At 47.5% G+C, this 24796-nt stretch overlaps 1 protein-coding gene across 2 annotated transcripts in view; it reads left to right on the forward strand.

Annotated features, from left to right (window-relative positions):
- si:zfos-2326c3.2 (mitogen-activated protein kinase kinase kinase kinase 4) overlaps nt 1-24796 on the forward strand; it is a 335482-nt gene that overhangs the window by 150124 nt on the left and 160562 nt on the right. For both annotated transcript variants that reach the window (XM_038775018.1, XM_038775019.1), the window contains exons 6-7: nt 5597-5687; nt 5940-6070. In XM_038775018.1, the coding sequence (XP_038630946.1) occupies nt 5597-5687; nt 5940-6070 (222 nt within the window). The remainder of the gene's footprint in view (nt 1-5596; nt 5688-5939; nt 6071-24796) is intronic.

Below are 24796 nucleotides of genomic sequence, written 5' to 3' on the forward strand. Positions count from 1 at the left end.
TCAACAAACACAGGAATCTCCACCCCCCTGCAATATGGTAATAAGGGGTCCCCCAATAGCAAGCATGCTTGAGGGTTACCCAAACCCCTCCCCACCGAACTCTCCATTACCCTACCCCATCAGTCACCCCCATCAGACCCTAACAATTCACCCCCATCAGACACTCCCATCAGGCACTCCCATCGGGCACTCCCATCAGGCACTCCCGTCAGGCACTCCCGTCAGACACCCCCGTCAGACACCCCCGTCAGACACCCCCGTCAGGCACCCCCGTCAGGCACTCCCGTCAGGCACTCCCGTCAGGCACTCCCGTCAGGCACTCCCGTCAGGCACTCCCGTCAGGCACTCCCGTCAGGCACTCCCGTCAGGCTCTCCCGTCAGACACTCCCATCAGGCACCGCCATCAGTGCCCCTCATCAGTGCCCCCCATCAGTGCCCCCCATCAGTGCCCCCCATCAGTGCCCCCCATCAGTGCCCCCCATCAGTGCCCCCCATCAGTGCCCCCCATCAGTGCCCCCCATCAGTGCCCCCCATCAGTGCCCCCCATCAGTGCCCCCATCAGTGCCCCCATCAGTGCCCCCCATCAGTGCCCCCCATCAGTGCCCCCCATCAGTGCCCCCCATCAGTGCCCCCCATCAGTGCCCCCCATCAGTGCCCCCCCATCAGTGCCCCCCATCAGTGCCCCCCATCAGTCATTCCCATCAGTCACTCCCATCAGTCACCACCATCAGACCTTCCATCAGTGACCCCCATCAGTGCCCCCCATCAGTGCCCCCCATCAGTCACCACCATCAGACCTTCCATCAGTGCCCCCCATCAGTGCCCCCCATCAGTCACCCCTGTCTGAAAGCTAAAGAGCCGTCTAGTCGGTACAGTGAAAGATCACTAAATTTTCACTTACCTCTCCTGCTACCTCAGACAACCTATTTAAAACAGCAGCTGTTGCACATGTCAGAGGCTTCCTTGAAAGCCAAGCGCACTTGAAAGGGCTTCAAATCCCTTGATAGCCTTTGAAATGCAAATCCCCCATTCAATTTAGCACAGCAATGCAATTCACTAGCTAATAATTGACAGTTTTATTAGTATAGAGATAGATGCTTGGTAGATTGTTTATCTGTCTTTCTCTTCATGCTTGAATATATCTCAAGCACCCTGCTTTGGTGCTAACCACAATGTTTATACACATTCCTGCTATGATTGACAGCTCTTCACCATGTTAAAATGAGCTACGTGGTTTCACTTCCTCTTGGCTCCTTTTGATGGGGTGCGGAGCTGACAGTCACAGTAGAGCATTAATAATCCAGCAAGCACGTGTCTCTGTACTCAGAAAAACTGTCAATCACCGGCCAATGAAATATATTGCTGTGTGAAATTGAATGGGTGTTTTGCACTTCAAAGGCTGCCAAGGAATTTGAAGCACTTTCAAGTGTACTTGGATTTCACGGACTCCTCCAACATTTATAACAGTTGCTGCTTTAAACATTTTTGTCTGAGGCAACAGATGTTAGGGAAAGGTAAGTGAAAATGCAGTGATCTTTCACTCAGCTTTTAGGTAGGGGTGACTGATGAGGGTGACTGATGGTAGTCGCTGATGGGGATCATTAATGGTGGTCTGATGAGGGTCTGATGGGATTAACTAATAGGGGCATCTGAAAGAGGGCTGGTGGCAGCCATAGGGGAGTGGGAGGCCCCTCCCTATGTGTGCATCCTGTGGGAGGGGTGACCCGTTATTCCCTTGATGGGGAGAGTTAGGATGCCCCTTCTTGTCAGTGGAGGGGGCATAATTTTTGTTGTGGGGGGGTGGGGGGTGCTTCCGCTGGACCTTGGGAGGCAGCTCAGTTATGCACTGACCCCCTTGACCTCCGGGTCCACTGTGTCAGGGCCACGCTTGGGATGATTTTCACCGCAGCCCGCCGGGTGGATTTCCTTTGTGGGGGTGGGTGCATAATGGTGAGGTGGTGTTTAATCGGGCTTCCAGATCATGTTGAAGTGGGTGTTAATCACTTGATTTGTAACCTCCTGCCAGCGCAGGGTGGGTAGCTTGCTGAGGCCACTGCCGGGGATCGGAGGGACGCAACGGGCGCCAAACCTGTTATCTGTGGACATTCCATTCGCCATCCAATCAGGAGACCCGATCGCAGCGCCCAGCAATGGAGAATGGCCCCCAAGATGTTTTAGGGGGCTGGGTATTACACAGCATGTCTACCCTAGTTATTCGGTATTTCAGCGTTTGACATTGCAGGCTGGGGAACTGAGGTGGTGTTGACCCACGTGGGTTTGGACTGACTGGGCTTTTGCGGGTTTGGGATTTTAGTAAACTTACCATAACTACAATGAACCTATCGGTTACTCTGCAGATCCTTTGGGTAAAATTGGAATTGGACATGGGATGTAAAATAAGCAAAATTGCATTTGTCTACTCTTATAAAACACACATGCTTAATCCTGTCGAGGTCCATGGGACTGAATAAGGAGCAGGACACATCGCCTGCAACCAATCTGATACCACACATTCTGTGACCCATTCGCTCTCTTTATGTTTAAAGAGAATCTTCCAAATAGTGCAGCGAGGTATATCTGGCTTTGTGAAAATGAAATGAAAATGAAAATCGCTTATTGTCACGAGTAGGCTTCAACGAAGTTACTGTGAAAAGCCCCTAGTCGCCACATTCCGGCGCCTGTCCGGGGAGGCTGGTACGGGAATCGAACCGTGCTGCTGGCCTGCTTTAAAAGCCAGCAATTTAGCCGAGTGAGCTAAACCAGCCCCTTTGTGCTAATCCCATTCCAATAGTTCCTGGGTATACCTAACACCATTAAATTACATCCAATCTAAAGGAGCTTAATTTGATTTGTTTCCAATCTTTAGTTGACTAACAAAAGTCTGCTGTTACAGAAGTTTATTATTTTTGGAACGGTTCCAGAAAAGAACTGCTACCACTTCAAATCAGAATATTCACACGCTCCGAATGAAAAGATAGGGAAATATTCTGTCAAACCTAAAGGGCTCTTGATTCACAGATTCTCCATTGCCCGAGAACTGCCTCTGCCACTGGTAACCTAACTCCTACTAGGTTCCGTTCACATCATTGCTGTGCCCGCTGACCTACATGCAATGCCTCGATTTTTAAATTTGCTTCCTTGCTTTCAAATCCCACCACGTCCTTGCCTGTTCGCTCTCTCCATTCTCCTCCAGCCCTCTAAGATCTCCATGCTCCTCCAATTCTAATCTGTTGCACATCCCCGATATTAAACGCTTCAGAATCGGCAGCCGTGCCTTCCGCTGCCTTAGCCCGGAGTTCTGGAATTCCAGACCTAAACTGCGATTCCTCTCTTTTCTCTACTATTATGGTCCAGGGTTTAGAGAACCCCAAAGTGTATCATGGAGGTGACCTGACCCATGACTTTTACTAGATTGTGGTATGGGGAGCACACAACCCACCCTCCAGGGTTGGAATTCTCCGACCCCCACCCAGGGCCGGCGTAAATCCTGCCCCCGCCATGGCCGGAATTCTCCGCCATCGGGAATCACGCCCCGCCTATCGACGTGCCCCCCACGGCGATTCTCCGGCCCGCGATGGGCCGAAGACCCGCCGCTGACAGGCCAATCCCGCCAACGTGGTTTAAACTACCTCTGGTGCCGGCGGGATTGGCGGCGTGAGCGGGCTCCCGGGGTCTTGAGGGGCGTGGGGCGTTCGTACCCCGGGGGTGCCTGCACGGTGGCCTGGCCCGCGATCGGGGCCCACCGATCGGCGGGCGGGCCAGTGCTGTGGGGGCACTCTTTTTCTTCCGCCACCGCCACGGCCTCCACCATGGCGGAGGCAGAAGGGACCCCCCCTACTGCGCATGCGCCGGTGGTGACGTCAGCAGCCGCTGACGCACTGGCGCATGTGTGAACCGGCGAAGGCCTTTCGGCCAGCCCCGACGCCGGGCAGCGTCGTGCCAAAGGCCGTTGGCGCTGGTTTTCGCGCCATCGGCAGAGCAGAAACCACTCCTGCGCGGGCCTAGCCCCTAAAGGTGCGGAGAATTCCGCACCTTTGGGGAGGCCCAATGCCAGAGTGGTTGGCGCCACTCCGCTATGCCAGGATCCCCCGCCCTGCCGGTTAGGGGAGAATCCCAGCCCAGGTGTGGTGCAGCAGAAATTTAAAAGTAATTTTTAAAGCAAAACAATGTTTATTCTATGAACTCAGTTAATCTTTTTAAAACATACAGTGAACATCTTAGCAATTCAAATACAACCCCCAAAGAATACCACACTCTAAGTAATCCTTAAACTTTCCTTTTAACATCCATAAGACAAAAACCCTTTTTACAGAAGCACATCAGGTTTGAATTCTCTACTGAAAGCAGTTATCACTCTAAATTCACCAAATGATCTACAGATAGTCTTTAGATGGCAGAGAGATCAAAATTACACCTTTTTTGGCTGGCTTCAACTCCAGCACTAAAACAAAACCAAAAAACACCGACACACGCAAGCTTTTCCTTAAAGCGAAATTAAAAAGCAGAGCCAGAGCCCACACTCTGACATCACTGCAGCCACTTGAGCAGACAAACATTTCTTAAAGTGACATTCCCATGACACTACAAAGACCTTTACAAAACCTACCTTTTCAACCAAGCATTTAGTCATTGTTCCAATATAGTGTTCTGTGCTCAGTGTCCAATTTCATTTAATAACTCTGCTGTGAAGTAACTTGTGAGCTTTTTTCTATATTAAAGGCGCGGTATAAATACAACTTGCATATTAAGCTGCTCACTTCCATCGTTTCTGACACAAATTTCCGAGCTCATAGAGTCACTGTTTTTTTTACTATACCTTGACCTATAACTTTCAGCTTGGTTTAATTGACAGAACTCTGACTCTTGAGTCAAACGGTGGAGTCAAAGACAGGTTGAAACTTTAGTGTGGCACTGAGGAAGTGCTACACTGTTGGTGGCATGGTAGCACAATGGTTAGCACTGTTGCTTCACAGTGCCAGTGTCCCAGGTTCGATTCCCATCTTGGGTCACTGTGTGTGCGGAGTCTGCACGTTCTCCCCGTGTTTGCTTGGGTTTCCACCGGGTGCTCCGGTTTCCTCCCACAAGTTCCGAAAGACGAGGTGAATTGGATATTCTGAATTCTCCCTCAGTGTATCCGAACAGGCAGCGGAATGTGGTGACTAGGGGATTTTCACAGTAACTTCATTGCAGTGTTAATGTAAGCCTACTTGTGGCAATAATATCGGTTATAATTATCATTATCCTGTAAATGAGGCAAATGCCGCATTTTCTCATTCACGTGAGGGTTAAAGATTGCAGAGAGCAGAAAGCATACTGTGTCTAGGCCAACATTCCTCCCTCAAACCTCACTGCAAAAAGCAAATAAACTGGTTATTTATTCAACTCTTCGTTGTGGAACCTTTGCATTTACACCATACGAAAAGTAATAATGAAGTGAAGCAATTTAGGACATTCTGAGGCCATGTAAATTATTTCGATATTCATATTCAAATGGCCATTGTGTTTGGTGAATTAGTATGTATATAATGTCCAGACGAATCTCCATGGTTGTACCATGTAACTTACAGTTTGTCTTTATGTTGATTTGTCCTTACAGGGACTGGCCCATCTTCACTCTCACCATGTTATCCATCGTGATATCAAAGGACAGAATGTGTTATTGACTGAGAATGCAGAAGTAAAGCTTGGTAAGCATTTCTCTGCAATATTAGGATCTTTACTGGCTTTTAGAGATGCATGGGGCAGACAAAGCACACGCTTATGCCTGTTTTCTTAGCTTATATTTCCTAAACAGGTCACTAGCCTGATTTCGGAGGGTAATGTTTGAGGGGCGCCACTCCACATCAAACATGGCTGACCAGGAGACTATTGTGCATGCCTATTTTGTGATGCGATGTTTTAAAACGCTAATGAGTGATTGGCTAATGTCCCCCTTGCAGTTGACTTTGGAGTCAGTGCTCAGCTGGACAGGACCATGGAGAAACGGAACACTTTCATTGGGACACCCTATTGGATGGCACCCGAAGTCATAGCGTGTGACGAGAATGCAGATTCCACATACGATTACAGAGTAAGCAACCCTTTTCTAGTGCGGTTAGGGAAAGAATTTCGGAAGAGGATGAATTGGCTATTGTTTGACCATTAGGATCAGTGACCTGCACTGCAGATTCAAGAATAACTTTCAGAAGGGAGTTGGATATATCCTTGAAAACGAAGATTATTGGAGAAAAGTTCAGTGCAGGCATGATGTACTCAATGGCCTCCTGTGTTGTGTTATTCTGTGAAAGAGCTGAAGCATGAGTAAACATTCAAAAGCACTGTATAAAACTCTGCAGAAATATAAGTTCCTGAGCGCTTAGACACAAGTGTCATCTCTGCATTACTTTGAGGCAAATTAAATATATCAAATGTACAGCACTAACATTTTTCAGGAAAAAAACCTGCCGCTCCAGATGATCAGCCAACATCTGGCTCTAGTCTAACGGTTGACTTATAATACTCACTGAAGTGGCAAAACACCCTGTTGGAATATGGTTTGCCACAAGACTTTATCTCCCATTGCTACCTTATTTAAAGCAGAGTGAAGTCAAAGTCACAGCTTTAATAAAGGTGAAAAGCCATTTGGATGTTTCAAACACATAATAATAATAATCTTTTTTAGTGTCACAAGTAGGCTTACATTCACACTGCAATGAAGTTACTGTGAAAAGCCTCTAGTCGTCACATTCCGGCGCCTGTTCGGGTACGCAGAGGGAGAATTCCGAATGTCCAATTCACCTAACAGCATGTCTTTTGTCATTTGTCGATTGTATACGAACATGGCTGTGATGCTCTTTCTAATCCAATGCCTTCTTTCTGTTGATCCCGTATTCACACTCTCTTCAGGCTGCAGCACTTTAAAGTCTTGTGCCCTGTGCCTTAAATTGAAGGCACGAGTTTGCCTATCTCTTTGCTGCTCTTCATATTCCCTAACTTCCTGATGACCATCTGAGGTCATGTCACGTTAGGTTGTAATATTTGTTGTAGAACTCTAAGTTGTGTTCACAGATGCCTTCCCATCAATAGTTCTGATGGCAGAAACCATTTTTTCACCAGGTACGTTTTACAGTTAAGGGTGTTGTGTTAAGCACACTGAGATGACATGGGCTGCAACTGGATGCAGCTATAACTGAAATAGACTGCAGACCTTGAAGTTAGTTCAATTTGATTTACTGAACACAGTTAGCACAGTTCTCTGTGAGTTCGACTCTCTGCTAACCTAAGTGTGATTGCTCTGTCTGACTGAACCGGACTAGCTCTCAGCCACGTGCTGGAGGTGTTATGTGATATATACACCCTGGCTCACTCAGATGTCCCCAGTGGAAAGAGGCGGAGTGTGAAATGAAATGAAATGAAAATCGCTTATTGTCACAAGTAGGCTTCAAATGAAGTTACTGTGAAAAGCCCCTAGTCGCCACATTCCGGCGCCTGTTCGGGGAGGCTGTTACGGGAATCGAACCATGCTGCTGGCCTGCTTGGTCTGCTTTCAAAGCCAGGGATTTAGCCCTATGCTAAACAGCCCCATGTGAGTGCCTCGTGCCTTTTATAGTGGGAAACCACCCCCAAGTGTTCTGCCTGCTGATTGGTTATGTCCTGTTCTCTGCTGCCTGTCTGTATCTCATTATGTGCATGTTTGCATATCATGACAAAGGGATGTTAATGTCTTTGTCCTTTTTCATTAATTCCTTGATTGTTCAAAGTCCTCTTTTCCCTTCTCTGTTAGACTGGGGAATACCTAGGTGAACTAGTCATATTTCTGAAACTATATTTCTGCATGGAGTTGTGGAATAGTTCCTTCGCAAACTGAGGACTGTTTTCTGGCATTATAAAGTCTGGGATGTCATATGTAAAGAGTATTGTTTTCAGTGATGTTAATGACTGATTCCGCAGTAACCATCTGGTGCAGTAATCACTGATGATAATGAAAACTTTGCATTTAAACTCCTAGAGATCCCATCCAAGGTGTTCCCATAGCCTCAAAAGAAAGGTAGTAGTTTGCTCTGTTGTTGGCTATGCACTGCACGTGAGGCAAATGAGGTGATCAATGGAGTTAACAATCTTGATTCCTAGTCTAGAGGCAGCTGCCAAAAGCCACTGTTTGCATCCAATTTTGTGAAGAAGGTGCTTTTTGCAAATTTAGTGAGACTTTAGTCCACTGATGCCATTGGGTTGATCTCACACTACAGGCTTGTTTAACTGAGTCAAGTTCACGCAGATTCTAATGGAACCATTAGTCTTTGGTACTGCGACCATTCCAGAACACCACTTTGTCGGCTACTGGAGACATGACTCATTGTTGTAATATGTGTTCAGTCGCGCCCTTGACTTTGTCCAAGAGTGGGTGAGAGACCTTTCTAGCTGTTAAAACACATGCCGGATTAGCATCAGCCTTTAAGTTTACACCATATTCTGTCTACTGATTTCCTAAGCCTGAAAATAGGGATGGAACTTTATTTCTGAATACATTACTGGATAGCTCGTCCACAATTTCATCAACCTTGTAAATCAGCCTTAACTGCAAACATGCTTTTCTGCTCAGTATATTATACTCCTGGTTCTTTATGGGCTAACCAGGATCCCCAAATTCTTTATCCTTACAGCTTAATCTTGCCAATTGATGACCTATTATTTTCAGTGTACTCCCTAGTCCCTCCAGGATCTTGTAACTGGTTGGAGGATGACTGTAATGTGATATTTCAAGCCACTTTTACTTTAGACTGAACTGACGCTGAGCAAGTCATAGAGACCACGTTCAGTAAAGGTGGTCATGAGGATTGAACAGGCAGAAAGGGCATGGGTGACCACCAGGCAGAGTCGGGAAAGGCAGGGTGTGGAGGAGTCTCCTGAGGCCATCCTCCTTTGTAACAGAGGTACCTTTTTGGATTCTGGAGACGACTGCAGGGGAGATGACTGTAGGGGAAATCAGTGGCAGCCAACCTCGTGTCACCTTGGGTGGGTCTGCTACACAACAGGGGAGGTGGGCGAATGTCAGGGCTAGAGCAGTAGGGGATTCAAAAATTTCTGTTGCTGCAAAAGAGACTCCAGGATGGTATATTGCCTCCCTGGTGCCAGGATCAGGGGTATCACTGAATGGCTGTATGGCATACTGAATGGGGAGGGTGAACAACCTCGACGGTGGTACATGTTATTAATGATATAGGCAGAAAAAGAGATGTGGTTCTGCAAGCAGAATTTAGGGAGCCTGGAACAGGATCCAGAAGGTAGTAATCTCTGGATTACTTATGGTGCCACGTGCTAGTGAGTATAGGAATAGGAGGTTAGTCCAGATGAAGGTGAAGTGACACAGGATCAGAGGGCAGATACAGAACTGGCTTGGTAATAGAAGACAGAGGGTAACGATGGATGGGTGCTTTTCTGAATGGAAGGCTGTGACTTGTGGTGTCTGCAGGGGTCAATGCTGGGACATTTGTTGTTCATAGTGTAGATAAATATAAACAGCGGAAAGAGAGCGCAGAATCCAGAGCATCCCACCCACCTCATCAAACACCACCTGCCAAACCTGCAGCAGGATCTCAGCCACCGCAGAACCCACCTCCCCGGAGTGGGAGCAAGTCATCCTCAATGCTGAGAGACCGCCCAAGAAGAATATGAAATGATTTGGAGGAAAATGTAACTGGTAGTTTACGGACGGCACAAAGATTGGTGGAGTTGCGAATAGTAAAGAGGATTGTCAGAGGAAACAGCAGGACATAGAGCGGTTAAAGACTTGGGCAGAGAGATGGCAGATAGAGTTTAATCCTGAGAAATGTGAGGTAATGCATTTTGGAAAGTCTAATACAAGTGGGAAATATACAGGAAATGGCAGAACCCTGTGTAGTATCGATAGGTCGAGGGATCTGGGTGTACAGGTCCACCTGTCACTGAATGTGGCAACGCAAGGTGGATAAGGTCAAGAAGGCATATGGCATGCTTGCCTTCATCGGCCAGGGCACCGAGTGTAAAAATTGACAAGTCATGCTGCAGCTGTACATAACCTTTGTTGGGCCAAACTTGGAATATTGCGCACAATTTCTGGTTGCCACACTACCAGAAAGGTGTGGATGCTTTCGAGAGAGTACAGAAGAGGTTTACCAGGATGTTGCCTGGTATGGAGGGGATTAGCTTTATGAGGAGAGGTTGGATAAGCTCTGAATGTTTTCACTAGAACTACGGAGGTTGAGATGCGACCTGATGGAAGTTTACAAAATTATGAGTGACATGGACAGAGTAGATTGTCAGATGTTTTTTCTCAGGGTAGAAAAGTCAATTACTCAGGCACATAGATTTAAGGTGCGAGGGGGAAAGTTCAGAGGAGATGGGCGAGGCAATTTTTTTTACACTAAGGGTGGTGAGGGCTTGGAACGTGCTGCCGGAGGAGGTGGTGGAGACAATAGCGACATTTAAGAGGCATCTTGATGAATACATGAATAGAGGATACGCACCCCGTGAATTGCAGAAGGTTTTAGATAGGCAGGCATCATGATCGGTACAGGCTTGGCGGTCTCAAGGGCCTGTTCCTGTGCTGTACTGTTCTTTGTTCTTTGAATGCGTGGCTGGAGAAATGGTGCAGGAGGGAGGGCTTTAGATTACTGGGATTTTGAGACCGGTTTTTGGGGACATGGCAAGGGGCTGGCATCCTGAAAGGAGGCTTAACCAAAATTAGAACATGGGAGTGTAATATATTTGCTGTCACTACACATGGTTGGGAGAGAGGCAGTATTGGCAGCTTAATATTTCAGGATGCAGGATCTTCAGGTAAGATCGGCAAGGAGGTAAAAGAGGAGGGGGTGTCGCAGTTTTGATGAGGGAATCAATCACAGCAGTACGGAGGAACTACATCTTAGAAGACTCTTCAACTGAAGCCATATTGCTGGGAGTGTTCTATAGGCTCCCTAACAGTCTGAGAGAAATAGAAGAGCAGCTGTGTAGGCAAATTTCAGAGAAGCATAAAACTAATAGGGTAGTGATAGTGTGGGATTTCAATTTCCCCAACATGGGGTAGCCATAGTGTCAAATGTTTTGAGGGAGCAGAATTCTTAAAATGCATCCAGGAGAACTTTTTAAACCAGCCCATATAAGGTCCAACAAGAGAAGGGACGGTCCTGAATTTAATTTCGGGTAATAATGCCGGGCAAGTGGGTGAGGTATCAGTGGAGTATCCCACCCACAATGTTTTAGCCTCAACTACTTCCTCTGGCAATGAATTCCACAGGCTCACCACTCTCTGGATGAAGAAATATTTCTTCATCTCTGTTCGAAATGGTCTACCCCATATCCTCAGACTGTGACCCCTGGTTCTGGACGCCCCCAACATTGAAAGCATCTTTCTTGCATGTACCCTGTCTCGTCCTGTTGGGATTTCATAGGTTGATCCTGAACGCCCCCCACCCCGCGCAAGCCCCAGCTTGTTATATGGGTGTCCCAGGGCTCCCCTCCAAACCCGCGCAGGGCATACCCTAGCCCGATCACCACGCAGAAAATGGCACCTTGGCACTGCCATGCTGCCTTAGCATTGCCCATCCAGTGCCCCTGTCAGCTGGAAGTGCCACCCGGGCAAAGCCAGGCTGACACTCGGATGCCACTGTCAGGGTGTCCAGCTGGCAGTGCCAGAGTACCACGCTGCCCAGAGGACGTGCCCTTCTTTACGACATATGTGATCAAGCTGCACAACTCTATGTGCTCTTGTACACTTCTAATGATTATGCTGTTCACTACTTTGGCCATTTAACCTTCAATTTGTCTCAAGTGTGGTTGCTGCTCTTTCATGGTGGATGAATTGATGGACTTGCATTCTCCTTCAAGTGTAATGTTGCAGCACCACAAAAATGCCACTTTTGTCAAACTGTTCTGGATACTTCAATGGTAAGCCATGAACTGAGTTGATAAGCCATGAAGTGAGTTGGTAAGCCATGAGCTGGGTTGGTAAGCCATGAGCTGGGTTGATAGGAGTAGTTTCTGAGCTTGATCTGCCTTGTGACATCTGATTGATTCAATGGATTGTCACTAGTGCGAGGCCACAACATACTAGTAGACCTGCAATCTCTGAGTCTTTAGTCTCCACAGTGTAGAACCTTGTGATGACCAGGAGGATCGATTTGTACTTGCACTCCAGAACTATGGACCCTGAACATGAAATAAGTGAACCATTGTGTGTTGTAAGTTTCACAGCAGTAGGTTTCACCATGGCCTTCCACATCTGTGGATGCGGGTCTTTTAGAATTCACGAAGGTATTATGTTGGCACTTACCCATGTCAATCTTGATAATAATTACTAACGTTTTTAGGACAGATCATTTGAATCTTGGTAAACATTTTTGGCGATGTGATGACCTCTATGTTTTCCACAAGATTGACGGTGAAACATGTGTTCACTGCTCTTCATCTTGTTGTGCACATCATCGTCTTTTTCTGGTTTGCTGATAACCTCACGTATATGTTCCTGATGGGACACCAGATGGTCAGTCTTAATGTTTGAAGTTACCCATTGTGCTTTAAAAAATTGTGAAACCGGCATTGTTGCTGATGAGGGAGGGAGTATGGAAAGTGTCCAACATCGCCGTAGTTTGCCGAAGGTTATGCCACCGCCCGAGGGACTTCTGCCAGGGTCGGTGGGAGTAGCAGGGCGTGGCCATGAGGTGGGCTGTGGCGTTAGGGTGGATGGGCATGCTGCGGTCTGCAAGGCAGCTATACAACTCTGCACGCCGCTGCCTGCCCACTGTGAACTTTGGCCGTATGGGTGTCCCGCCTCAGGCCACTCCCCTAGGTGTCCTCTGGCCCCAGCCCTCGCCATCAATGGGATGGCACGCTCCAGTGGAACCAGTGTCATCTTTTTGGCTGGGATGGTGTGTGTGGGGAGTGAAGTATGTATATGTGGCTGCAGCTTGTTAGGCTCCCGAGTGTCAATCACGGACCCGGTGATTCCCGTACCATTTTTCATTGGAATTGATTGTGTTCCATGTGGCGCCAGTGCTAGCCCCTCCACAGTCACTGAATTAGTCCAGGTTCGGCGCCAGTTTTCCTGTCATCAAAGTCCATGAATCCTGTCCCGGCGTCAACACTTAGGGTGGGATTCTTCGTTGCCTGACAACGATATCGTGATCGGGAGACGAATCCCCTTTGACGCCAAAATCGGGGCTGCGCCTGCTTTCGGATGCTCCCCCACCCCCTCCAAAACGGCGTCATCAGGGAGTACGCCACACGCTGAAGGCCTTCCCCCGACGCTCCGTCGCCGATGGGCCAACGACCCGACGGTGCGGGATACGTGTGTTCTGAGTTTTCGTCAACCTCACGTGGTGGCTGCGTATTGTGTCAGGACTACTGCAGGCCACCGCCATGCGCATGCACAACCACGGACCCAGCCATTCTCCGGCCGTTTTTGGTGCGGGAGCCGGGAGCTGCTAGCCCCTCACCGGTCCCGGAATCGGTGATGCTTCGCGCCGATTTCGGTGTCATAAAACGCCATTGTTCCCACGCCACTTAGCCGCAAAATTGGACAATCCAGCCCTTACTCTCAGGAATGGGGAATCTAGCCACATAGCTGTCTGTATACTCTGCTCAAAGCAAAAGTGTTACTAAGACTGAATCGTATGTTACATTTGCCTTCTAGTGATGTGATGCTGATACCTCTTGCAGGCATATTACAACAGCTCTCAAATTGTTACATAAAGCACAACTGGTTCGTTAGTGTCTTTTTGTGAAGGACATTCTTGCATGGCCTCGACCTACATCTGTATGATTTCTGTCCTGCACCAATGCAGTTGACTCTTGCCTGCCCACTGGAGTAACTTAGCAAGCCGCTCAGTTGTGTCAAACATCTATTAGTGGTTCAACAAGTTGACCCAGCCCCACCTTCTCAGGGTGACCTGGGATGCCAGCAACCACATCCGAAGAATACATTTTAGAAAATACTTTAGGTTCAGCGAGTGTTGGCGCAGCAATTTACCAAAGCTGAGGCAGCTTCAGTTCGAGCCAATGTAAAGGCTCCTGAATCAAAGCACTGATTCTGGGAAGAACGGGGAATGCTGTCTGGTATTTCTGAGTTTGTGCTGCCAGCTGGAATCATTACCCTTTGGGCATAGACGTTGGGAACGCTGCTTTTGATTTTCAAATATGCAGAGCCTCCTGGCAAACTCTTCCTTCTCCATCGCAGACCAAAGTGAAAATTATTAACCCTTTGCTTCCTAACATGCCTTCCAAAGGGAAGTTGCACCCGAGGAAATTGCGAATCTATCTTAAATCATTACATCTGAGCTTACGGCAAAGGTAGTGTGAAAACCAAACCAGCAGCAACTCATTTAAAAGCTTCATTGGGAATACAGCATCTGTAAAGTGTAACACAAATTCAGGTAAATTAGATATATTCAAACAGTGAAGAGAAAAGTGATCAAGACTTTAGAATTATATAAGCAAATCGATGGGTGATTAAGGATAAGCAAAATTTCAGTTTAATGTATTCAGGTAAAGTAGACATTTATATGGTCCCTTACAGGCTCTTTGTGTTTCCCAAAACACTTCACAACCAGTGAAGCATCCACTGTTATAATGTAGAAAAAACGGTAGGTAAATTGTGTTCAGTAAGGTCCATCAATCACCCATGTGATAAAGACCCAAATAGCGCTTCAATGATGTTGATTATAGGATAAATATTGGCCGGTTTTCCATTCCTCTTTTTCCGAAGAGTGCCATGGGGTCTTGTATGGCCACCTGAGAGGGAAGACATAACCTTGAATTAATGGTCTAGTTCTTCCAGCCTCCGTGTTGTCAGAGACCGGATGTACCCAACCACAATCCCCATGATACGATGCAAATTTCCCAGGAAATTTTAACTTATCGTGGGCAATTCCCCTGCTGCTCAGGATCCTCTGGAAATATCTCCAACTCTGAGTTAGAGCCAGAAACTTAGACAGATCCGAATTAGTTAACTGAAAAATAACCCAGGAAACGTCAGAAAGCCCAGAAAAGTTCTAGTCTAACTCCTGGAAAACTATGCAACAGAAATCCCTGACTCCTGCCCAAACCCCTTTTTACCCACACCCCCATCTAACAAGACCTCACCAACCGACTCCCTTCCAATCCCCGGACTCCCCCCAACCCAAAAGCCCACATCTCTCCTGACCCCATCTGACCTGACCTCATTGTTAATGGAATCCAAGCTGGTTGGTGAAGTCAAAACCGAGACAAAGTGTTTTTCTTTACCGATTTGATTTTGTTCCGTCTTGTAGCTCTCCTCCAATGCCTAGTGTCTCAGCTGTCCGATATTTGTATGTGATCAAAGTACTTAGTTAAACAATGCCTTACACGCGTGTTTCTTAACAACATAAACAATATGTTTAACATACTATTGGGGGGAGATGGTGGCGTAGTGGTATTGTCAGGATGGTATAGAAAGCAAAGAGTGGGGATTAATGGGTGTTTCTCTGGTTGGCAATCAGTAGCTAGTGGTGTCCCTCAGGGATCAGTGCTGGGCCCACAATTGTTCACAATTTACATAGATGATTTGGAGTTGGGACCAAGTGCAATGTGTCCAAGTTTGCAGACGACACTAAGATGAGTGGTAAAGCAAAAAGTGCAGAGGATACTGGAAGTCTGCAGAGGGATTTGGATAGGTTAAGTGAATGGGCTAGGGTCTGGCAGATGGAATACAATGTTGACAAATGTGAGGTTATCCATCTTGGTAGGAATAACAGCAAAAGGGATTATTATTTAAATGATAAAATATTAAAACATGCTGCTGTGCAGAGAGACCTGGGCGTGCTCGTGCATGAGACGCAAAAAGTTGGTTTACAGGTGCAACAGGAAAGCAAATGTAATTTTGTCCTTCATTGCTAGAGGGATGGAGTTTAGACTAGGGAGGTTATGCTGCAACTGTATAAGGTGTTAGTGAGGCCACACCTGGAGTATTGTGTTCAGTTTTGGTCTCCTTACTTGAGAAAGGACGTAGTGGCGCTGGAGGGTGTGTAGAGGAGATTCACTAGGTTAATCCCAGAGCTGAAGGGGTTGGATTACAAGGAGAGATTGCATAGACTGGGACGTACTCGTTGGAATTTAGAAGGATGCGGGGGATCTTATAGAAACATATAAAATTATGAAGGGAATAGATAGAGTAGATGCAGGCAGGTTGTTTCCACTGGCGGGTGAAAGCAGAACTAGGGGGCATAGCCTCAAATAAGGGGAAGTAGATTTAGGACTGAGTTTGGGAGGAACTTCTTCACCCAAAGGGTTGTGAATCTATGGAATTCCTTGTCCAGTGAAGCAGTTGAGGCTCCTTCATTAAATGTTTTTAAGATGAAGATAGATAGTTGTTTGAAGAATAAAAGGATTAAGGGTTATGGTGTTTGGGCCGGAAAGTGGAGCTGAGTCCACAAAAGATCAGCCATGATCTAATTGAATAGCGGAACAGGCCCGAGGGGCCAGATGGCTACTCCTCCTCCTAATTCTTATGTTCTAATGTCACTGGACTAGTTAATCAGAAACCCAGGGTGATGCTCTGGGGAACTGGGTTTGAATCCCACCACTGCCGATGGTGAAATTCGAATTCAATAAAAATTTGGAATTAAAATAGTCTAATGATGACCATGAAACCATTGCCCTTTGTTGTAAAAACCCATCTGGTTCACAAATGCTCTTTGGGGAAGCAAATCTGACGTCCTTACCTGGTCTGGCCGACATGGTCTACAAAACCGCAGCAATGTGCTTGACTCTGAACTGCTGGCCCAGCCGGCGATGCCCATATCCCATAAACAAATACAAGAAAAACTCACCACCTGACTCCCACCAGTCCACTAATTCCCCCCAGCTCCCCCCTGATCTGATCTCCCACCATCCAACTCCCCCCTGCACCCCATCCGACCTGGCTGGCCACTACCATATCACCACCCCCAACAACCTGACACCGCCAACCCAACCTGACCCGTCTTTACCACTCTACCCACCCGTCACACGACCCATTTATCCATCTGACACCCTACCACTCTACTCAACTACCATCCTACCCACCTACAACCCGACCAGCCCACCCACCAGGCACCCTTTCCTAACCACCACCGTACCTGCCTGCCACCCTACCACCTTACCCACTTATGTTTCACATGACAGTATTCATACCACATTGATAAAGCCTCGAATACATTATTCTTCTGAAAAGAAATTGTAACTCATGGATAATCCGGCCAAAGATTCAGAAAATTACAGGGATAGTTTTGATGAGATAAAGAAGATATAATATGGATGTTTCATAGGATACGAGGGTCAGAGCGGAATCTGATTTTTACTGACTTTGACAGAAAGGCAATGGATGGAGTCATGTTCTCTGGGGAACTCTGATTAAATCTGGGAGAAAAATGATTTCAGGCAAAGCACAGCTATGGCTGGCGATAGGTTGGCACCAAAAATGTATTATTGTGATCTGTTCCAGTACATTCATCACAGGGAATTTACTGTTATAGCTTTGGTACCATACCATTAAAATGTTTTATAAATATGTGAAATGGTTATGGATTCACAGGCTTAGGTTCAGGGCAGTGTTGGTCTGAAAGTGGATATATGGCTAAGCTTGTGCAGAGCTTGCACTAGTTATCTATTTAATATCTGGTCAGTGGTCATGTGTAATGTGCAAAAAGACATGATAAACACACACGCACACAGACACACATCTCCTCTGAGCATTGTAGCTAAGTGGATAACATCATAATTGTGGAGAGATAATTTGTGCTCCACTATTTCCATTTCCATTGGGCTGCACAGTAGCACAAATGGATAGCACTGTGGCTTCACAGCACCAGGGTCCCAGGTTCGATTCCCCGCTGGGTGACTGTCTGTGCGGAGTCTGCATGTTCTCCCCGTATCTGCGTGGGTTTCCTCAGGGTGCTCTGGTTTCCTCCCACGGTCCAAAGATGTGTGGGTTAGGTGGATTGGCCATGCTAAATTGCCCTTGGTGTCCAAAAAACTGTTAAGTGAGGGTTACAGGATTACAGGGATAGGGTAGATACGTGCGCTTCAGGGGTGCTCTTTGTAAGGGCTGATGCAGACTCGATGGGCCGAATGGCCTCCTTCTACACTGTAAATTCTATGATTTCAAGGGGAGGCAGAGGTGCAATGAATAAAGGCAAATTACTGTGAATGCTGGAATCTGAAACGCAAGAGAAAATGCTAGAAAATCTCAGCAGGTCTGGCAGCATCTGTAGGGAGAGAAAAGAGCTAACGTTTCGAGTCCGATGACTCTTTGTCAACGCTAACAGACAGAGAAAGTGGGAAATATTTATACTGTGGAGTGAGAATGAAAGATGAGTCATAGCCACAGAAACCCAGGGAAACCGGGTGCTGATGGCCACAGAAACCAAGGGGAAAGAGGTGCTCATGGCAGTCCCCAGAGAGAACAAAAGACGTGAAAGGCCAAACAGCAGAAAAACTAATATCAGAGGATGAACTGTAGATGTGGTGGGGGGAGGGGAAGGGGGAAGCGGGAAGCAAAGAGGAGAAAGATTAAGGAAAGGTGGATAAGATTGGGGGCAGGGATTAAATATATATTATGAAAGAAAGAAATAGTAAAAGTCATTTAAAATGAAATGGGATGAAAACAAACGGGTTGCGGAGGGGTAGAGCTGATCATCTGAAGTTGTTGAATTTGATGTTGAGACTGGAAGTCTGTAGTGTGCCTAACCAGAAGAGGTTTAATGATATTGTCGAATCCCACCGTGGCAGATGGTGAAATTTGGATTCAATAAAAATCCGGACATTGAAAGCCTAATAATGACCCAAAAAACCATTGTCGATTGTTGTAAAAATGCACCTGGGTAATTAATGTCCTTTGATAAGGAAATCCATCAACTTAACCTGGTCTGGCCCACATGTGACTCGAGACCTACAGCAATGTGGCTGACTTTGCAACTGTCCAATGGGAAATGAATTATGGCTAAGCCAGTGACACCCATAACCCATGATAGAATTTTTAAAACTGAGCATTTTGTTTTGTTGCCCTCTCTGTCGGGGATGTGTAAATAAAATTAGTTCAATAACGGCTGTCTACTGAGCATACATTTATTTCCCTCAGAGCAATAGGTAACATTGGGCAGAATTCTCCGTTCATTCATGCCGGCAAATTCTCTGTTCTTGTTGCAAAGAAACGGACTTTGGGCTGAGCACCAAATTCTCCGTTCTCACTGATAGTGGTGGCGGGGTGAATGTGGAGCGGAGAATCCCCGCCAATGTCTCTGGGCAAGCCTTGGTTCGCCTCTCTTGATTCCACTTCCATGTGCAAGGTATGTTGATGTGCCTTCTGTTTAAAAAAAAAGCTCATGATTTGTTTTTCTGTTAAGGGTGGTACGTCAAATGCAAGCTGGTAATGAGAACGGGGGGTGGGGGGGGGCACAATTGAACTGTGTCGGTTTTTAAACACTGGGGGAAATTCTCCATTTCGGAGACTTTGAGCAGGATTCTCCGTCGGCGGGATCCTTTGCATCGCCAGCAGCGCACACAAGCTGCATATTTCCTGATGGCAAGGGGGTGGCCGCAGTGGGAAACCCTTTGGGTGCTTAGAACGCACTTAGTGCTTGGAATGCACTTACCTCTCTTGACAATAAGTGATTATTCTTATTATTGATGTGGTCAGTGTTTACAAACATTGGCGTTTCACCTCTTAGACCTCGGAAAGGTGATGGGAGATGAATGAATCAAAGCTACAGATGGTTTGTAGAAGCTGTCAATTTTCAAAGATGTTTCAGTGTTTTTTTTACCGTTCCGCACCCTCTCCTGAGCCAGGGCGTCCGGTCCATGTTTGGAAATACGTGTAGCAATTCATCTCCGTGAGACTTCCTCCTGAGTGGAGTGGAGCTTTGCGGAAGGACGGAGCATTCTGCGTCCAATCCGCAAATTAAATTTAAATGAATGCAAATGCCGGTTTTGCGTGCTGCGAGTGCGGGGCACAAACCTCATTGCCACCAGCGAGGGACCGGAACATGGTGCCCGAATCGGCGCCGGGCGCGGAGCTCAATTTTGGTCAGATACCCGATTGCCCACCGATTGCGGATCACGTTTACGGCATCACGAGGTGGAGAATTTCGCCGACTATTTCAAGCAAAGCAGCGACGTTACAGACAGATGTTAATGTCGCCAAGGCCCACATATTAATCGCGGATGTTGCTTGGGGAGTCAATAACAACTGGGGTGATGCTTCTGCGAAGAGTGTGTAACTTCCCGTTCTTCCCGGGACCTGTGGGGTGGGAATGCTTGTCTTCCTTGTGCTCCTTATAGAAGAAAGGAAAGCAAAGGAGAAGATTAAAAACTGAGCCGCAGTCTTCGGCCAGCCTCTTTACTTTGTTGCTTTTCCATATCCGTTTTGAATGATGTAATAGGAATTGACTGCTCTTAGATCAGAGATCATTGGTTCAATGATGAATCATAAGAGAAAAATGCAAAATGCAAGGTTTGTGGTGCAATTGTGGAAGGAGAGGACGATAAATGAAGAGACATCCCCACATGTGCTGTTGTTTTTACTCCAGTTGCAGCAGTAATTTAGTTCATCATTTATGCCATATATGGAAAAGCTCTTTGAATTATGTATTAAAGGAAGAGTCTGCAGCTACAGATCGCAAGAGAGCAGATCCAAGCTTATACTGTGGACAGCTTTCCCCGCTGGCTTGCACCTATAAGGATACTACTGAGAGTTTCTGTATGTGAAAAGAAAAGGGGGAATATTGTGGATAGCACGTACCTGTCCTTGGCTATTATGTACAGAGAACTGTACGGAGAAATTCAGAAAATTGGCTCTCCACTGAATCATAGAATTAACAGTGCCATTCGGCCATCGAGTCTGCACCGATCCCCATTAGCCAGCATCCCCACCCAACCTTTTTGGGTCCTAAGGGCAGTTTAGTAATGCCAGTCCACCTAACTTGCACATCTTTGGACTGTGCGAGGAAACCGGAGCACCCGAATGAAACACAGGGAGAACGTGCAGACTCGGACAAGCCGGGACTCGAACATGGGACTCTGGAGCTTTGAAGTAACAGTGCCCCTCTTAGTGCTTGAAAGCCAGTCAAGTGGAATGAGCACAAATGAAGATTTGTGATTAGGAGCAACCGTAAATATGGGATTAGCGCACCTTGTGTCCAAATTGCTCAGATATTGTGTGTGTGTGTGTATCTGTGTGTGTGTGTGTATCTGTGTGTGTGTGTGTGTGTATCTGTGTGTGTGTGTGTGTGTGTGTGTGTGTATATGTGTGTGTGTGTATCTGTGTGTGTGTGTGTGTGTATCTGTGTGTGTGTGTGTGTGTGTGTCCAGAGTATCCCCATTTTTGAAAGTGAAGTTACGTTTTCTGATGTTTCAATAAGCGGGTATATTGTTACACTTTCCTCGCAAGCCTCCTGTCTACCACAATCAATAAACAGCAAGTCTTCCAGAACACAATGGTGAGTGTTTTCACTCGCATTAAGGCTAGTATCCTCATCAACTCTGTCCTTACCAGGTGGCATGCGGCGCAGTAGTTAGCACTGGGACTGCGGCGCTGAGGACACTGGTTCGAATCCCAGCCCTGGGTCACTGTCCGTGTGGGGTTTGCACATTCTCCCCATGTCTGCGTGGGTTTCACCCCCACAACCCACAGATGTGCAGGTTAGGTGGATTTGCCACGCTGAATTGCCCCGTAATTGGGGAAAAAAAAACATTATTGGGTATTCTACATTTTAAAAAAAAAACTCTCCTTACCAGACAAATTGAGTTTAAGATTCTTAATTTAAGCTTTAAATTCCTCCATGTGCTCACTTCTCTTCCTCTGAGATGCTTTCCAGCTGTGCATCCATGTCCTTATCTCATCTCATTTTCATCCCAGCATGGACCTCCTTTCTGTTTTTCAGTCACAGATGCACTATAGAAAGCATCCTATCTGGCTGCATCACAGCCTGGTATGGCAACTGCTCGGCCCAGGACCGCAAGAAACTACAGAGAGTCGCGAACACCGCCCAGTCCATCACACAAAACCGCCTCCCATCCATTGACTCCATTTACACCTCCCGCTGCTTGGGGAAAGTGGGCAGCATAATTAGAGATCCCTCCCTCCCAGCTTACTCACTCTTCCAACTTCTTCCATCGGGCAGGATATACAAAGGTCTGAGAACACGCATGAACAGACTCAAAAACAGCTTCTTCCCCGCTGTTACCAGACTCCTAAACGATCCTCTTATGGACTGCCATCATTAACACTACACCCATGTATGCTTCACTCGATGCCAGTGTTACGTAGTTACATTGTGTACCTTGTGTTGCCCTATTATGTATTGTCTTTTATTTCCTTTTCTTTTAATGTACTTAATGATCTGTTGAGCTGCTCGCAGAAAAATACTTTTCACTGTACCTTGGTACACGTGACAATAAACAAATCTAATCCAATCCATTCCGTCTGCTCCAGTATCAGCACTATTAGCCAATGCCTCCCTACCGGAGAAACAACACTTCTAGATCTCATCTTCCCTGTAAGCACCCCTCCTGTGTTGAAGCCTCTCCTTTACAGCTATGTTTTTGTCTTTTCAACCTCTCTCCACCTTTTCTCCATCCAGCTGTGTATGGTCCTAATCTCAATCCTACAAAATGCTTTGAGAAGTGTTTTAACCTGGTGGAGTCAGAATGAGTGGCTTGCTCATAGGGTCTGTGTAGGCTTCGCTGTGTAACAAGACCATGATTGCCCTGAGCACTTAAGGTGTAGATGTGTTTGGCCAGGGCCTTGGGAACAATCCACAGATGGGCCCCTGAGGAAGGATGGCAGAGGGACCACACATGTCACATTGCCTGATGACAGTGGCTGGGGCACAGCCACTGGAAGCTGGTGAGTTATGAATGCCTCACAGTTTAGTTAAGGACTTTCGATTTGCGGTGGCAACATGCATGTTGCAGTCTTGAGCAATGGACAGTGATGATAAAGGTTCCAACTTCCTTTCCATCACACAATGGGCCAGGAACCCCTCCTGCTTTTACACATACCATTAGTGTGTTGGAAGGATTTGCAAGTTGCTGATCAATATGTTTGACAATGTTCTGAATGAACCATCCTTGCCCATCAAATCCCAGAGTGGGACTCGAACGTGCAGCATATGGCTCAAAATCAGAGTCACTACCCACTGTGCCACCCACTGCACCACATGACCCTTGTAACCTGTTGGAAGTAGCCATGTGGAAATGGTGCTCCAAACCAGTCAGCAATGGTTAACGCTCTCGCACTTAATATTTCTGCTCAGATAGTAGAATTTACCAAGACTTACTGATACTGAATATGGGGCGGGATTCTCCAAGCCCGCGCCGGGTTGGAGGATTGCCGGGGGGGGGGCATGCGAATTCCGCCACGCCGCTCCGACCCTGGGCCGCCGATTTTCTGGTCGCCGGAGAATCAGCAACAATTGCTCCGGCACGGTCGGCGCGGCACCTGTCGGGGGGGCACCTGTCGGGGGCCGTTGAAAGCAGCCCCCGCGGCGATTGTGTGCGCTTGACGAGCCGAGTGCCCGCCGAGTTCCACTGGCGTCGTTCACGTATGGTCCTACCCAGCAGGACCGCGACATTCTGGCTGCGGGGGCCATTCTGGTGGGGGGGGGGGGGGGGGGCGGGGGTAGCCGTTTCGGGCGGAGGCCTCCACGGTGGTCAGGCCCGTGATTGGGGGCAACTGATCGGCAGGCGCACTAATTCCGGGGAGGGTCTACGTTCCTCAACGCCGGACCCCTGTAGGGCTCCGCCATGTTGCCGTGTAGGACGGGCTTTCGGCGCTGGAGCAGCTCCGGCGCCATTCTAGCCCCCCCGAGGAAAGGGAGAATGACTGGGCGTGGAGGCCCATTGACGCCGGCGTTGCTCACACCGGTTTTGACGCTGGCATAAACTCTTGGCCGGGATTTCGGAGAATCCCGGCCCAAATGTCACCAATCCTGATACCATTTCCAATCATTTCAGTGCGAGATGTTTTAGTCGACTGACCCGATAATTCTAACAGTGCTGAGGTCCTAATGACGTTCTCGGACCCGATCAGCGTGTATTACTGAAGCTGCAGACTGGCTGCCTCTAACTGAGGCTTTGTAAAGTGGTAATGGACGAGAAGCAGTCAGCGGGTTGTGCAGCAAAATGGCAGCCTTGCAGGCCGTGAAATGGGGGCCGTGAAATGGGGTCCGTGCCTGCACACTCCAGTCCCAGGGGGTAATCCCGACCCCATGGTCTATCGCCTGATCACCCCCCCCGCTGCTCTCCCCCTGGCTGGCAGGCTCCCCCCCCCCCCCCCCCCCCTGCCAACCACACGGCTGCCCATGCTTGACCAATGCATGACCTACCTCCCCTCTCTCCCTCAGCAGCCATGGCTCCAGTTTGCCAAATTTCAAAACCACAAGTGATGCCGTCGGTAATTCCTCCTGGCGGAGGCGGAACACCGAGGAGGCCCCAGAGAATACCGAGTCAGGCCCGTTAATGATACGCCAACGTCCTCTGTTGTAAGTGCAGAGTAGAATGCATTTACACCGGAGCATGGCATTGTTGGGTGCCCGGCGCTGCCATGATTTTCATCTTGCGTGATCCTCCGTCCGGTCGGATTCTCCGGCGTGGCTGGATGGAGAATCCCACCCACGTTCACATTCAGAGCGCGGGAACCCACTCTTATTGGGCGAGATCAGCTAAAATTAATAATAATACTTGTCCTTCACATTGCCATCACTCCTAGAATGCATAATTAAATTCTGAAATAATAAAAGGTGTGAATAAGTGTCATGTGAGAGTACCTTTAAGAAATGGGTGTTTATCA

Source organism: Scyliorhinus canicula, chromosome 17, assembly GCF_902713615.1.
Source record: "Scyliorhinus canicula chromosome 17, sScyCan1.1, whole genome shotgun sequence".
Classification (NCBI taxonomy): domain Eukaryota; kingdom Metazoa; phylum Chordata; class Chondrichthyes; order Carcharhiniformes; family Scyliorhinidae; genus Scyliorhinus; species Scyliorhinus canicula.